General features: G+C 39.7%; 1 protein-coding gene across 1 annotated transcript in view; it reads right to left on the reverse strand.

Annotated features, from left to right (window-relative positions):
• The window catches only part of DYSF (dysferlin), a 591,346-nt gene that overhangs the window by 335,859 nt on the left and 240,228 nt on the right, over window positions 1–15,259 (reverse strand). Inside the window, exon 22 of the mRNA XM_030190967.1 lies at window positions 7,005–7,111. Within this exon, the coding sequence (XP_030046827.1) occupies window positions 7,005–7,111 (107 nt within the window). The remainder of the gene's footprint in view (window positions 1–7,004; window positions 7,112–15,259) is intronic.

Below are 15,259 nucleotides of genomic sequence, written 5' to 3' on the forward strand. Positions count from 1 at the left end.
TGGACAACCATGGCCCTTGAAGGCCACAAGCCAGATGGGTTTTCAAGATTTCCACAGTGAATATGCATAAGATTGATTTGAACATACTGTTTCCATTGTATGCGAATACATCTCATGCATATTCATTGTGGAAATCTTGAAAACCCAACTGGGTTGTGGCTCATAAGGACCATGGTTACCCACCCCTGAGCAAGACAAAGGGAAATGATTAACTGGCACATCTGAAACATATCCTATTCCTCACAATTAACAGCAGTCTGAATAGAAGTATAAAGAAAGTGATATTTTCCTGTCTATGTGCTGGACAAAATGGTAGAAACTGTTATAAAGAACAAAATTACTGAATACATAGACAAACATGTTTTTACATTACAGAGTCAACACGGATTCAGCCAAGGGAAGTCTTGCTTCACCAATTTACTACATTGTTTTGAAGGAGGCAATATACAGATAAGCCCATTGATGTAGCGTATCTAGTTTTTCAGAAAGCTTTTGACAAAGTCCCTCATGATAGACTCCTGAGAAAATCAAAAAGCCATGGGATAAGAGGTAAGGTTCTGCTGTGGATTGGGAACTGGTTAAAAGATATGAAAACAGAGACTAAGGTTAAAAAGCCAGTTCTCTAAATGAAGGAAGGTGAATACTGGAGTCTTGCAATGATCTGTACTGGGGACCAATGCTTTTTAACATATTTATAAATGGTCTGAAAATGAGAATGATGGGTGAGGTGATCAAAGTTGCAGATGAGACAAAACTATTCAAAGTTGTTAAATCATGTGCAGACTGCAAAAAATTGCATAAGGACCTTGGCAGGCAAAAAGACTGGGCGTTCAATGGCAGATAATATTTAATGTGGACAAGTGCAAAGTGATACACAATGGAAAGAATAGCCCAATTTTTAGCTACATGAAGCTAGGCTCCACATTAGTAGTCACAACTGAGGAAAAAACTGTAGCAAATTGGTGAGGCAAGACTTCCCTTGGCTCAATCAATGTTGACTCTGTCCCATAAAACCATGTTTATCTACTGTATGTGTTCAGTAATTTTGTTCTTTACTATAGGGTGCAAAATTTTGCCTGGCACTGGCATGAGACATTATAGTCTGTGGTTTCACAAACAACCTTGAACCCCTTTTTAAAGACTGGCATTACGTTGGTCACCTTCCAATCTTCAGGTACCGAGGACAGATTATGGATTACCAATAATAGATCTGCAGTTTCATTTTTAAGTCTTTTCAGTACCCAGGGGTGTATACCATCCAGTCCAGATGATTTGTTGCTCTTTAACTGGTCGATTTGGCTTACTACATCATCCAAGTTCACCAAGATTTATTTAAGTTCCTCTGTATCATCACTCTTAAATACCGTTTGTGGAACATCCAGGAGCATAGCAAGTCCAGCGTGTGCCTGTGTGACATGCCCCCAACACTGCTGACGCTGCCCTCCACTTCCCTTGTGCCCTGTGCGGCCGCACCATCGGCATACTTCTTGCATTTAAAAAAAATAAATTAAGCTACACTTTTATTAAACTGTTACAAAGACACCATTAGCTTTACCTTTGTTACTGTTTTCTGTCTTTCAGGCTGCTGCCATCTGTAATTTACTTGCTAGTCCACATTAGTGTTGATGTCCAGAATTCTCCACTATTCGAATGCGGTCACATGGCTGCCTAAGCAAACAGACTTCCTTTGCTTTTGCTATTTTTACATGCTGTCTAGAGGTATTTTCTTGACATTGTTAGCTTTACCTTTGTTACTGTTTTCTGTCTTTCAGGCTGCAGCCACTTGTCCTTTACTTGCTGGACTGAAATAGTATTGCTATGCAGAATTCTCCACTACCCAAAACTGGTCTCATGACCACCTACATAAGTGGACTTCCACTGCTTTTACTAATTTTGCAAGATGTCTAGCGACATTTGCACTGTGAAGCCACACCATGGGTATGTGCCCAAGGACCATGTCAAGTAGCAGATTGTGCTATTTGAGATGAGCTCCTGGGCGAGCTTAATATCAGAGTTGTGATGACCTTGTTGTGGATGTCCTTTCGGCTGGGGAGTTTCTATTGTTGCTTCTTTCTGCTAGTTGTGCTCTCTGTTTCCACTATCCCTGTGGTTGGTTTGGTTTTTCCTATGGATTCTAACCCCTTGGCTATCCCTGTGTGTAATTTATCTTTAAAATCAAGCATGGTACCGGAAGATTGGAGGGTGGCCAATGTAACGCCAATTTTTTAAAAGGGTTCCAGAAGTGATCTGGGAAATTATAGACCAGTGAGCCTGATGTCGGTGCTGGGCAAAATGGTAGAGACTATTATAAAGAACAAAATTACACAGCACATACATAAGAATGGATTAATGAGACAAAGCCAACATGGATTTAGTGAAGGAAAATCTTGCCTCACCAATCTACATTTTTTGAAGGGGTGAATAAGCATGTGAATAAAGGTGAGCCGGTTTATATTGTGTATCTGGATTTTCAAAAGGCATTTGACAAAGTACTTCATGAAAGACTCCAAAGGAAATTAGAAAGTTATGGGATAGGAGGCAATGTCCTAGTGTGCATTAAAAACTGGTTAAAAGATGGAAAACAAAGAGTAAGGTTAAATGGTCAGTATTCTCAATGGAGATAGGAAGAAAGTGGGGTTCCCCATGGGTCTTTGCTGGGACTGCTTCTTTTTAACATATTTATAAATGATGTAGAGATGGGAATAACTAATGAGATAATTAAATTTGCTGATGATACAAAGTTATTCAAAGTTGTTAATTTACAAGAGATTATGAAAATATGTAAGAGGACCTTACGAGACTGGGAGACTAGGAGACTGGGCATCCAAATGGCAGATGACTTTTAATGTGAGCAAGTGTAAAGTGATGCATGTGGGAAAAAGGAACCCAAACCATAGCTACACGATGCAAGGTTTCACATTAGGAGTCACCGCCCAGGAAAAGGATCTAGTTGTCATTGTTGATGATACATTGAAACCTCAATGTGGAGCAGCAGCTAAGAAAGCAAATTGAATGTTAGCAATTATTAGGAAAGGAATGGAAAACAAAACTGAGAATGTTATAATGCCTTTGTAGTAGTAGTAGTAGTAGTAGTATTGCTTCATGGTGCAACTGCACCTCAAATACTGTGTGCAGTTCTGGTCATTGCACCTCAAAAAAAGATATAGTAGAATTAGAAAAATACAGAGAAGGGTAATGAAAATGAAAAAGGGGACAGGACGACTTCCCTATGAAGAAAGGCTAAAGTGGCTAGGGCTCTTCAGCTTGAAGAAGAAAGAGACGGCTGAGGGGAGATATGATAGAGGTATATAAAATACTGAGTGGAGTAGAAAAGGTAAACGTGAATCACTTGTTTACTTTCTCCAAAAATAGTAGGACTAGGGGGCATGCAAAGAAGCTACAAAGTAGAAAATTGTAAACAAATCAGAGAAAATATTTCTTCACTCAATGAGTAATTAAACTCTGGAACTTGTTGCCAGAGAATGTGGTAAAAATAGTTAGCTTTGCAGGGTTTTAAAAAGGTTTGGATAATTTCCTAAAAGAAAAGTCCATAAGCAATTATTAAGATGGACTTGGGAAAATCCACTGCATATTCTAGGATAAGCAGCATAAAATTTGTTTTACTGTTCTGGGATCTTGCCAGGTACTTGTGACCTGGATTGGCCACTGATGGAAACAGGATACGGGGCTTGATGGACCTTCGGTCTGTCCCAGTACGACAACGCTTATGTTCTTATGTGAGATTGACATTTGTCATCTCGCAGTATCCCTTTGCATGGACCAAATCATTTAAATTTGCAGCATAATTTGTCACCGGTAACTGATAGGGGTGTTGTTTTACACCCTTGTTCTGCTGTCCTGTTAAACTGAAAGTCATTGCACGCTAAGATGTTGTTATTATTCAATTGGAATTATCACGTGAAGGATCCTAGATTAGTTTAAATATTTAGACATCATTAAGTATTTAGGCATCGATTGCCTGTTACTGAACGAATGTCTTCTCTCCTGCAGAGGGGGTTCTTGGTCCTGCGATGTCTTCATGCACTTAAGGCAAATTTTGATGAGGCCTCCTTGCACACTTTACTCCATGCCTTGCTCTTCTCTCTCCTTGTTTATGGGAATGTTGTGTATGCTGGGATTTGTAAGTCCAACTTAAAACAGTTGCAAACATTGCAGAATACAGCTATTCACCTCTTATGTAGGGCCAGATGTTTTGATCAAGTGACACCTTTGTTTTGTGCACCATAATCGGTTGCCTGTTAGCTATCACATAGAATTTAAGCTGCTTACTTTGGCCCATAGAGCACCTTATGAGTGTAAGCCTCCTTATCTGTCTGCTTTGATTGTTCCCTATATTCCTGGAAAAAAACACTGAGCTCTCTTGATGGGCACAAGCTGGTGGTGCCACTGGTAAATGTGCTCGATTAGCATCATCTCCTAACTGTGTTTTTCTGGCTAATTCTGATGCTCAGGAATAGGCTGTCATCTTGGGTTCATGTTGAACTCTCTTACTGAAAGTTCCAGTCTCTTTTAAAGATTTATTTTTTACAGGCAGCTTTTGGGGGCATTGGCTGAGCAGGTTGGCCTGGGTGGCATTGGTCTGTTTGATGGTTTGTTTTAATGAATGACTGCATGTGACGTACTAAACTGTCTTGTTTGTGGCTGTGCTGTCCTATTTTTATTGAAGTTCTTTTCTTTTTTTTCATGTAAACCGCTTTGGCCTGTTTTGAATCAATGGTATATCAAGTTTGAAAAAAAACATAACGAATTCTAGTTAAGTGGAAATTTTATTCAAATATTTTTGTCAAGTTTTCCCAAAGTGCATTGAATACATCAATGCTCACCAAGATTGATATTCAAAACAATACTTTGAAGTTAACTAAATGAATTCTTTTTTTTCCAGAATTCAGTGCCAGTCAATGTACAATTTTGGCTCTCCATTGTAATATCTAGCCCAAAGCTATGCATTTATTAGGAGTGAGGCTAGAAGGTGTTCATGGGCAGAGCCAAATGTTATGTGAATAGTACTGATATTCAATGAAATCTGGTTAACTTTATTCAAGTAGAACCATACATATTTCTGTCCAAACTTAAATTGATAACATCCATTTAAGATTAGGACTGCATATATGACAGTCCTACTGAAACAAACAGGTTAGCTGAAAATCCAGCATAAAGATAAATCATCAACTTATCATTAAGCAGCAGCCACCAGCTGAATATAGACCTCCTTGCATTTATTTAGGCCTAAGTGATTTATAGAGTCAGACTCAATGCTTTCAGCTGCCAAGCAGGAGACCTGAGTTCAGTTCTTTACCATGAGCCCTGTTTCTTTAGCTGACTGGTTCACAACATAAGAACATAAGAATAGCCGTACTGGGTCAGACCAATGGTCCATCTAACCCAGTATCCTGCTTCCATCAGTGCTTCCAGGTCACAAGTACCTGGCAGAAACCCAGTTAGTAGCAACGTTCCATGCTAGCAATCCCAGGGCAAGCAGTGGCTTCCCCCATGTCCATCTCAATATCAGACTATGGACTTTTTCCACAGGAACTTGTCCAAACCTTTTTTAAACCCAGGTACGCTAACCACCATTACCACATCCTCCGGCAACAAGTTCCAGAGCTTAACTACTCTTTGAATGAAAAAATATTTCGTATTTCCATGCAATTTCATTGAGTGTCCGCTGGCCTTTATGCTTTTTGAATGAGTGAAAAATTGATTCACCTCCACCCATTCCACACCACTCAGGATTTTGTAGACCTCAAACATATCCCCCCATCAGCCTTCTCTTTTCCAAGCTGAAGAGCCCTAACCTCTTTAGCCTTTCCTCATTTGAGAGCAGTTCCATCCACCTATCATTTTGGTTGTTCTTCTTTGAACGTTTTCTAATTCTGTTAAATCTTTTTTTAGATATGGCGACCAGAATTGGACACAATACTCAAGGTAAAGTTGCACCATGGATTGATACAGAGGCATTATAATATTTTTTGGTCTTATTTTGCATCCCTCTCCTAATAATTCCTAGCATCCTATTTGCTTTCTTGGCCACTGCTGCCACACAATGGGCAGAAGATTTCAGTGTATTGTCTACCATGATACCTAGGTCTTTTTCTTGAGTGCTGACTCCTAAAGTGGACCCTAGCATCAAATAACTATTATTTGGATTATTCTTCCCAATATGAATCACTTTGCATGTGTCTACATTAAATTTCATGTGCCATTTGGATGCCCAGTCTTTTAGTTTCCACAAACAGTGGAAATTGAGTTAGCTCAATAAGCATCCACTCAGCCACAACAGTCACTCTAGTACTTTTCCCTCAGGTAGAAAAAAACAAGGGAAGAAAAAGGGAATGCTCCTAATATTGCATAATATGAGAGGCATTTGTTTCATCATGCACAATAAAAGTCAATATTTCATCAATATAGTGCAGGAAACTTCACAATAACTGCTGAAAATTAATAAAGGCCCATATCGTATTCTAATTTGTTTCCTGGTTAGTTTTTTCCATAGTTCAAATGAATATAAATAAAGTCCTAAGAAAGATGGTTAATGAGAAAAACAGATTTTTGTGATTTCTCAAAGTACTGGGTACTTGCAATATAAAGCAAAACCATAATAAACTTGGGTTTCCTCGAGGGAAGAGCCAAAGTAGCACAGGAAGAGTGTTCCAGCCACCATGTCAGAAAAAGGGAATGCAAGGCAACTTCATTCTCTTATGCCTTAAATTAGATTTCATCAGAAAACAGATCTATTGCACAGCTTAACTCTCTAAAACAATGCATCTCTTTTAGGTGCACAGTGGCACTGCTCCTGCATACAGGGTGGAAATTTATGGTCTGCTTCAAATGTCACCTTTTCAACTTCGCGCTTTGGCTGAGCAACCTTTGAAGTAAACATTACAAAATGACCCACATTTTTCAACTAAATACTCCTTCCAAGACAAATAAATGTTCTTGTAATAAATGCATGAAAAGGCTCACAGTTGAATTTGGCAGAATACCTGCAGCCAGTGATGATGTCATCAATCAACCGGGCAGCCAATGAATCTAAGTCATTTGGTGAGCACCTGGCCTTGACAGCAATGTGGACTTGCTCCAGATTAGCTTCCTACAAAACACAGAATACAATATATTTACCCAGTTCTCATAAAGTGCTGCCAATTTCACTCTGTAGCTTGCTCTTCAAGGAGATGCTACTGCTGTGTACTCATATCCTATTACATTTCAACTTTCCTAGTCAAAGTAAAACTTAAGAGAAAATAAAATTATGGGTTGTTAAAGCTGCATAAATGATCATATGTTTTCAAATTTTATATTCATATTCATTCAGTGCTTCACTTCAGCGGGACCTGGCAAGAGATTAATTCCTGACATCTTCCAGAAGCAGAAGCAGATATCCTCTTAAACAGTGCTAAGAACTCTCTCGTTGACCCACTTCACTCATCATCTAGAGCAAGAACTATAGAATCAGGAAACAGTTCCCTTTGATGTCTCTTCCAAAATAACCTCCTTTGCTGTTAAATACTCAGAGTAGTCAAGGAGTGAAAGGGAAAGGGATCAGGACTTGATATACCACCTTCCTTTGGTTACAATCAAAGCAGTTTACATATTACATACAGGTACTTATTTTGTATCTGAGGCAATGGAGAGTTAAGTGACTTGCCCCAAGTCACAAGGAGCTGCAGTGGGAATCGAACCCAGTTCCCCAGGTTCTCAGTATTCTTTTTTTTAAAGGGTTCTTTCTATGTTTCACTGGAGATTACATGTAGGCAGGATCAGTCCTAAGGGAATAGGAAGCAATTTCCCACTCTTGTCCTTGTCAACAAACTACAAGCAAGGTGAAAAGCTGAAAACAGTGGAGCTCTTTTTTTTTCATTTTTAATTACCTTCTATAAGGTGCTCCCCACCACCATCATCTACCCTTTGCCTTTTTAATACTAGGGGCCTTTTAACTAAGCTGTGGTAAGCACTAATAAGTGCTTACCATATCACAAAGTAGCTTACCGTGGGGCACACTGAGGTGTCCCACAGTAATTCTGGATGTGCGCATACTACCCACAAGCTTAAAAATAAAATTTATTTTTTAGTACTGGGGTGGGTCTGAGGGTGGAAAGTGAGTGTGTAGGAGTAAAAGCCACACTATGAAGCACTGTACACTGCAGTATATGTTTTCCTATATAGCAAAGAGATATAAAATTCATCATCTGCTCTTGCAATTGCAACAAAAATGGCCGTCATTTTTGTTGCAGTTGCAAGAGCAGACGATGAATTGCAAACCTCTACCCTGACGAAGAACTTCGAAACCTGGCCATGTTGGCAGAGGTTTGACTCGTTTGCAAAAATTGCTGCCGAAAAGATAAGTACTTTGTTACTTGTATGTAAAGGTTATAAACTCAAGACCTTTTTAGAATGCTGAATGAAGATTATTATCTGTATATAAAAGAAAGAAAAGAAAAAAAAGAAAAAAATTGGGTAGATCTATGAAGAGTTACACAGCGCCCTAAATATATGGGACGCTATGCCCACAAGGGATATGCTGGTGAAGATTCTGATGATCCCCATAAAAAAAATCTGTCTTGATGCATTCTTGAAAATAGACTGAATATATGACTTTAGACTTATAAATTATAAAAGAGCAGATGTTTGGGATATAATTATAGTATACATGGAATAATCCCCACATCTATAAAATTAGGTCTCTTTAATATGATTGTAAATAAATAAGCACTCTATTTTATAATACTTGGTTGTGGAGTTACTACTATTTAGGGCGTAGTGAGTTTGGTTCTAGGATAAGAGGGAACACATTTGCTTCTGACACTTCAATTACTAAGGCTGGTATTGCTGGAGACCCATTATTTTATAATTTATACTGAGTGTCAGATTCCCCAAATAACACCCCAAAAGGATTTTATCTGTGTACAACCCACAGCATTCTGTGCTAATGGGAAAATTAGTGCATGGCCATTAATAGGGAAAATGCAAAAATCGGCCATTTTACCCCAGCAGTAAAAAATGTCCTTAGCGTGTGGGAATGACCCGTGTAAGGATGTGCTAAGGCCAGTTTTTACCACAGTTTGGTAAAAGGGCACCTAGGAGAATTTCAGTTCTCCAAGACAGACTTTTTTTTAAGAATGTTTTATTTTTTAAGGCACTCTGGTAGTATCTCATTTAAAAAATGAGATCTCATTCCTGTAGAATTTCTAGATTTTAGGAAACTGTAGGGCCTATCTAGTTGTGTGCCACTGATCTACATGGGACATGGGTTTGTTTTCCAGCTGTTCCACTTCCTGGGTTGATAAGAAGTGAGGGGATACTCATGAAACCTAGTAGTCAGATTTTAAGCCCATGAAAGTAACCACCCAGAAGGAATCAGGCTGCTGGTGCCTTTGGCCGAGGAACATCGCTGCACTGATTGAATTAAAGTAAATTGGGCATGGATACAACATGTTCCAAATGAAGGTTCAAAGCCCCACATCTCAGGCCTGATTATGTTTGAGCTGGCAGCTAAATGAGGAGGAGAATTAGCATATCCCAAGGGTGCAATTCTAGTTTCGGACACTCCTGAGAATGAAGAAACTGAACAGTTCAAAAAGATACTGGAATTTAAAATTATGCATTTTCTTTGGGGTATGACCCTGAAAGTTGCTTGTTTACTTCCACTTCTTGTATGCTATGCTTTATAAAAGTTAAAACAGCATTCACTGAAAACTAGCATAAAAACATTTACCTCTCCTCCCAACATACACCTGTTCCTCAACAATTTTCTATGTAATAATTTTTTTTAATCAATTTGCTCTCACTTTCAAATGTTAGCTCAATTTTCTTTTTTTTGTGTTTGGTCAGAGTAAGGTGTAAGGGTTGCCAAGTTGTCTTCTGCTGTCCTAGTGCTGTTCTAGAGTCCCAAAACTGTTCAAGAGAAGGACCACATAAGACATTTCAAATCACCAAAAGAACCAGTTGGAGGGGGAGGTCAAGGCTTTGTTTCCCCATAGAATTTGCTCAATAGGGTAGGGGGATTCCCCTTGGAGCTTGCTACATTTGTCACCATCCTGTACTACTATGGTCTTCTTTGGCCTCATTGACTTTGCCACCTATCATCACTGCCAGGTATCAAGAAATAAAGAACTTCCTCAGAGAGCTAGATTAATCTGTAGGTAGGAAAAGTACAATGTGCAAGAAAAATGAGCTTTGTGGGTTGTGTCCAGCCCAAGAGTCATTATGTATTTAATTTTGCAAACAGAAACCCATTCAACTGAGTACAAGGAGCGGTATAAATACAAATTGAAATATCTAAGAGACAAGTGGCAGACAAATTGAAATTGATTCCTTATAAAATATCCTTAAGGTGTCTTTCTGCTAGTCCAGGGAAGAGCAATTTAAATATCCATTTAAATATCAATTTGAATATCCATTTAAAAAGCAATTCTATAATCTAGGTACTTAAGTTCTATTTTGCAAATACCAGTGTGTTTGCAAAGGAGGCATACATATGCGTGGGACACGGAAGCAGCTCTACTTACGTACATAGCATACAAAATATTTACATTCTTTCCGCATTTAGGCATCCACGCTTATGCCAGCTCTAAATCTTAGGAACTCCAACACTGGGCAACACTAGAATTCTATAATGGAACATGGGTGAGCAGAATCCCTATAGAAAAGGCTGCTAGTACACAGCTTGAGGCACCTAAATAGAGGTGCCCACTTTTAGAATTGCCTCCATGATGGTAAGATGTTTAAAGGAATTTTTGACATCATTAGCCATATGGGGCTAGATTCTATACATGGCACCCATGGGGCTAGATTCTATACATGGCACCAAAAAAAAGCGCTATTCCATAAGCTGTGCTTAAAGTTAGGTGCAGTTTATAAAATATCGTTATGCCTGGGAATCGTCCCTAACTTTAGTTGCAGCCATTTGCAACAAATGTATTGTGGTACAAATGTACTCACCTAAATTAGGCACGTATAACATTCTATAACAATGTGCTGTAATCTTAGGAACGCCCCCATTATGCCCATGACCCTCCCATTTCCGGGCCCCCTTTTTCAAATCGAGCATAAATTTTAGGTGCTGATCCCACACATAAATTTACATGCATAATTGCTAATTAAATCTAATTAGTGCCAATAATTGCATGTGAAAAAGCCAATTATTGGTGCTAATTAGCTCTATTCAATTAAATTATGTTCACAAAGTAGGCATGCACCCAAATTTGCGCATGCAATTTTTGGCAACTTTTATAGAATTAGGGGGATAGTGGCACTGAAAATCCATGGAGAAGGGACTAACATGTTTAATGACTGCTGCTAAACATATAAGTACCTTTGAATACTGAGCCCACAATAGTTTCAATAAACCAGAACAAAAATGTGGTTATAAACAGGCCCCTTATGGATCTACACCTCCACACCATTAATCATTTCATAAAAATAAATAACAAACATGATTTTTAAAAGGATACTTTTCAAAATCATCACAATAAATACAAATACATACCTGGAACAGGCAAGAAGTGATAAGATTTAAAAAGCCCAACAAAATTCAAGCACAGGAAATCTGACTAATCTGACTAATTGGTTACAGGTCTGGTTTATGAAGGTCTTTTACTATATAAGAATGAAAGAAAAGCATTACTGTGGCTATTCATTCCACATCCCCCCCCCAAGACACCCCTCAAATGTGATCATTTGGACTGAGGGAGGAAAACAACTATTTGTTGTATAGGATAAAATTGAAAATGTTGCTCTTTGCAAACATTTATGGAAAGCGTTGGATCTATGAATTTTAAGATACTGTTCTCATGTACTATACAGTTATGCTAAGATTTGTATTGATATTTTTTATATCTACTATGTAAACCGCTGTGATGCTTTTCCAGAAGGCACATTGTTAAGTTTATTAAGTCTACTACTACTACTACTATTTAGCATTTCTTTAGCGCTACAAGGCATACGCAGCGCTGCACAAACATAGAAGAAAGACAGTCCCTGCTCAAAGAGCTTACAATCTAATAGACAAAAAATAAATAAAGTAAGCAAATCAAATCAATTAATGTGAACGGGAAAGAAGAGAGGAGGGTAGGTGGAGGCGAGTGGTTACAAGTGGTTATGAGTCAAAAGCAATGTTAAAGAGGTGGGCTTTCAGTCTAGATTTAAAGGTGGCCAAGGATGGTGCAAGACGTAGGGGCTCAGGAAGCAAATAACACTCACCACCCCCCTAACTGCTCTGAATCTCTAAATCCCCATATTCCTTGCCTCCTTCCCAGCAGACTAGCATCACACTCTTCTAGCTTCCTTCACCCTGCCCTCCACCAGCACTAAAAGGATCCTCTCACACTTCCAGTGTCAATGGCCCCAGGTTGAACATAGAGGACCTAGAAGGTGCATCACTGGCTAGAAGCAGAGAACAGAGATCTCAGAAGCATTACTGACCCAGTGAGAGATGATCAAGAGGATGTAGAGGAAGGATTAATTGCAAACATTGGGAGGAGGGGAATGACAAGTTGAGGGGAAGGAACGTGTTAGACCATCATAGCTAAGAGGCTTATGCCCAAGATCAGAGCACTAGCCCCTTAGCACCACCTCATCATGTGATACAAAAGTTTGTGCTTTTATAAGCATATTAGTAAAAAAGGGGAAATCAGTTAATGGGTTCAATAAGTTCATTCAATGTAACCAATTCTAGGCTGAGGAGTGTTTTGTCAGCTGGTTTGTGGCTCAAGAAGAGCTTCATTACCTTTTAGAAGAAAACTACAACTCAATTGTTCCTACAAACATGACCTTTGTAATGCTCCATAAATAGCTGATGCAGCTGCAGTACTAACTGGTCTTATTTTATTTTGTATATTGTCATTATTTGTCATTTGTATTAATTTGTATTCTGTATCTATTTCTCTTTTGTGTTCTAATGGTTTCAAATTTGGTTTTATGTTGAATTTGCTATCCATGTGGGTAAAATCTAAGTAGAATAATTTTCCCATATATATTTATTTAGAGAAGACTACTGAAAGCAAATGTAAGCTTCCACGGCACATACACTTTTAACAAAGTTAGAAAGAGGTATGTAAGCATGTTTAGTTTAGGGAAGTCACCTCACAAACAGAAGGTGGAAAACTTGTGATCACTTTTACCACTCACATTTTGCACTTGCTTATTTACAAAAAGAAAACACCCAGATAGAGAAGCAGAAAATGTTATCAGTAGGTATGGTTTACTACAGGGGCATCCAATGTGCAGTCCAAGGTCCAAATGCAGGCCATCTGACCTTGGGATATGTTAATCTCATTTGAGATTTTTAGCAAACAAAGGGGCCCTTTACAAAGTCATTTGAGGGGTAATGCGTGGGTAGCGAGTGCCAAATTGGCACTACCACTGGGAGTAATTTTATTTATTTATTTATTTATTCAGAACATTTATACCCCGCTTAATACCACTTAAAGCAGCTTCAAAGCGGCTTACAATGAACTGAGGAAACAATTACAATACAATGTCAGTATAGAGGGTAGAAGGATCAAAGGGAGAAGGGAAGGGAAAATGCACTATAGGCTTTGGCCAGATCAGTGGGAGAAACAAGTACAATGAAATCATGCAAAGTGGGAAAAGTCCAAAATGGTCCAAGTATGCTGGTAGGAAGGATGTCTGGTGAGATCTAGATTCCGAGTTTAGCGCACGTTGAATCCCCCCGTTGAAAATATTTTTCTATTTTCTACCACGGGGGGTCATTCCCGGCAGTAATCAGCAGCATGGCCACGTTGCCACACGCTGAATAGTTACTGCACAGATAGCACGCGAGCCCTTATTGCCAGGTCAATGGCTGGCGGAAAGGGCTCAGGCCATAAATAGGCACGCAGTAGTTTTAATTTTTCTGCATGCCCATTTCCCATTAAAAAATGGATCTTTTTCCCAGTTGTGGTAAAAAGTGGCCCAGTGTGTGCCAAAAAGATGCGCCCATAATACCACAGGCCACTTTTTACCAGAGCTTAGTAAAAGGACCCGAAAAATTTGCTATTTAATTAGCTAGCACACATAATTTTGAAGCATTTCAGAGCTACATGGTGGATAGAAAGTCATAATTTCATAAGAGATACACAGATTTAGATGAGTACAGACCACGCTATAATATGGTAAACAGTAATATGCATGTAGCCCACACACATATGGATTTCTGATCATGTGGAGGGGCATAATCGAACGGAAACGCCTATCTCCATGGGCGTTTATCTCCGAGAACGGGTCCGTGAAGGGGCGGGCCGAACCGTATTTTCGAAAAAATGGATGTTTTTGAGCTGGGCATTTGGTTTTTTTTAGCGATAATGGAAACTAAAAATGCCCAGCTCAAAAACGTCCTAATCCGAGCCATTTGGTCGTGGGAGGGGCCAGGATTGGTAGTACACTGGCCCCCCTGATATGCCAGGACACCAACTGGGCACCCTAGGTGGACTTCAGAAAAAGCTCCCACATGCATAGCTCCCTTACCACGGGTGCTGAGCTCCCAACCCCTCCCCCAAAACCCACTACCCACAAATGTACAACACTACCATAGCTCTTAGGGGTGAAGGGGGCATCTACATGTGGGTACAATGGGTTTTGGAGGCCTCCAATTTACCAGCACAAGTGTTACAGGTGAGGGGGGTGGATGGGCCTGGGTCCACCTGCCTGAAGTGCACTGCGGTACCCACTAAAAGTGCTCCAGGGACCTGCATACACGCAGGCCTCTAGGACTTGTTGCTGCTGTATAACATTGGCACACCAGTTGACACCTGAAGACTAATCTCTCCGAAAACGTTCTTTATTGGAATAACCGCATTTACTCACAGTTAACTGCAGATCAGAGGTTGTGCCCCACTGGCAACGAGTCTCCCTGGTACTGAGATTAGCAGTAGGTCAGAGCTGGCAGAATGCTGTACAATGCCCTCTTTCAGTCACATTCAAGGTAAGAACTAAGTTGTCTAACGTGGCTAACACAGGAAAGGGAACTAAAACTGGCTTACAAAAATGGCCACTACCGCATGGACTACAACAGGAAACACAACAGGGCACACTCTGACCCAGTAGGCAGGGGGAAAAGCACCATGGGAAGAGAGCGTACCAACTACCAAAATTGTGAGACTGTAACACAAGCTAATGAAATCACGGAGCCCAATACCCTACACCCACCACAATGCAATGCTGATATGACCCTGAGCCACATCCTACCCAGGGAAAGGCTGTGAGAGGATCGAACACATTCTGCTGTCATGGAGGTGGGTAC

This window comes from Microcaecilia unicolor, chromosome 2, assembly GCF_901765095.1.
Source record: "Microcaecilia unicolor chromosome 2, aMicUni1.1, whole genome shotgun sequence".
In the NCBI taxonomy this organism is placed as follows: Eukaryota; Metazoa; Chordata; class Amphibia; order Gymnophiona; family Siphonopidae; genus Microcaecilia; species Microcaecilia unicolor.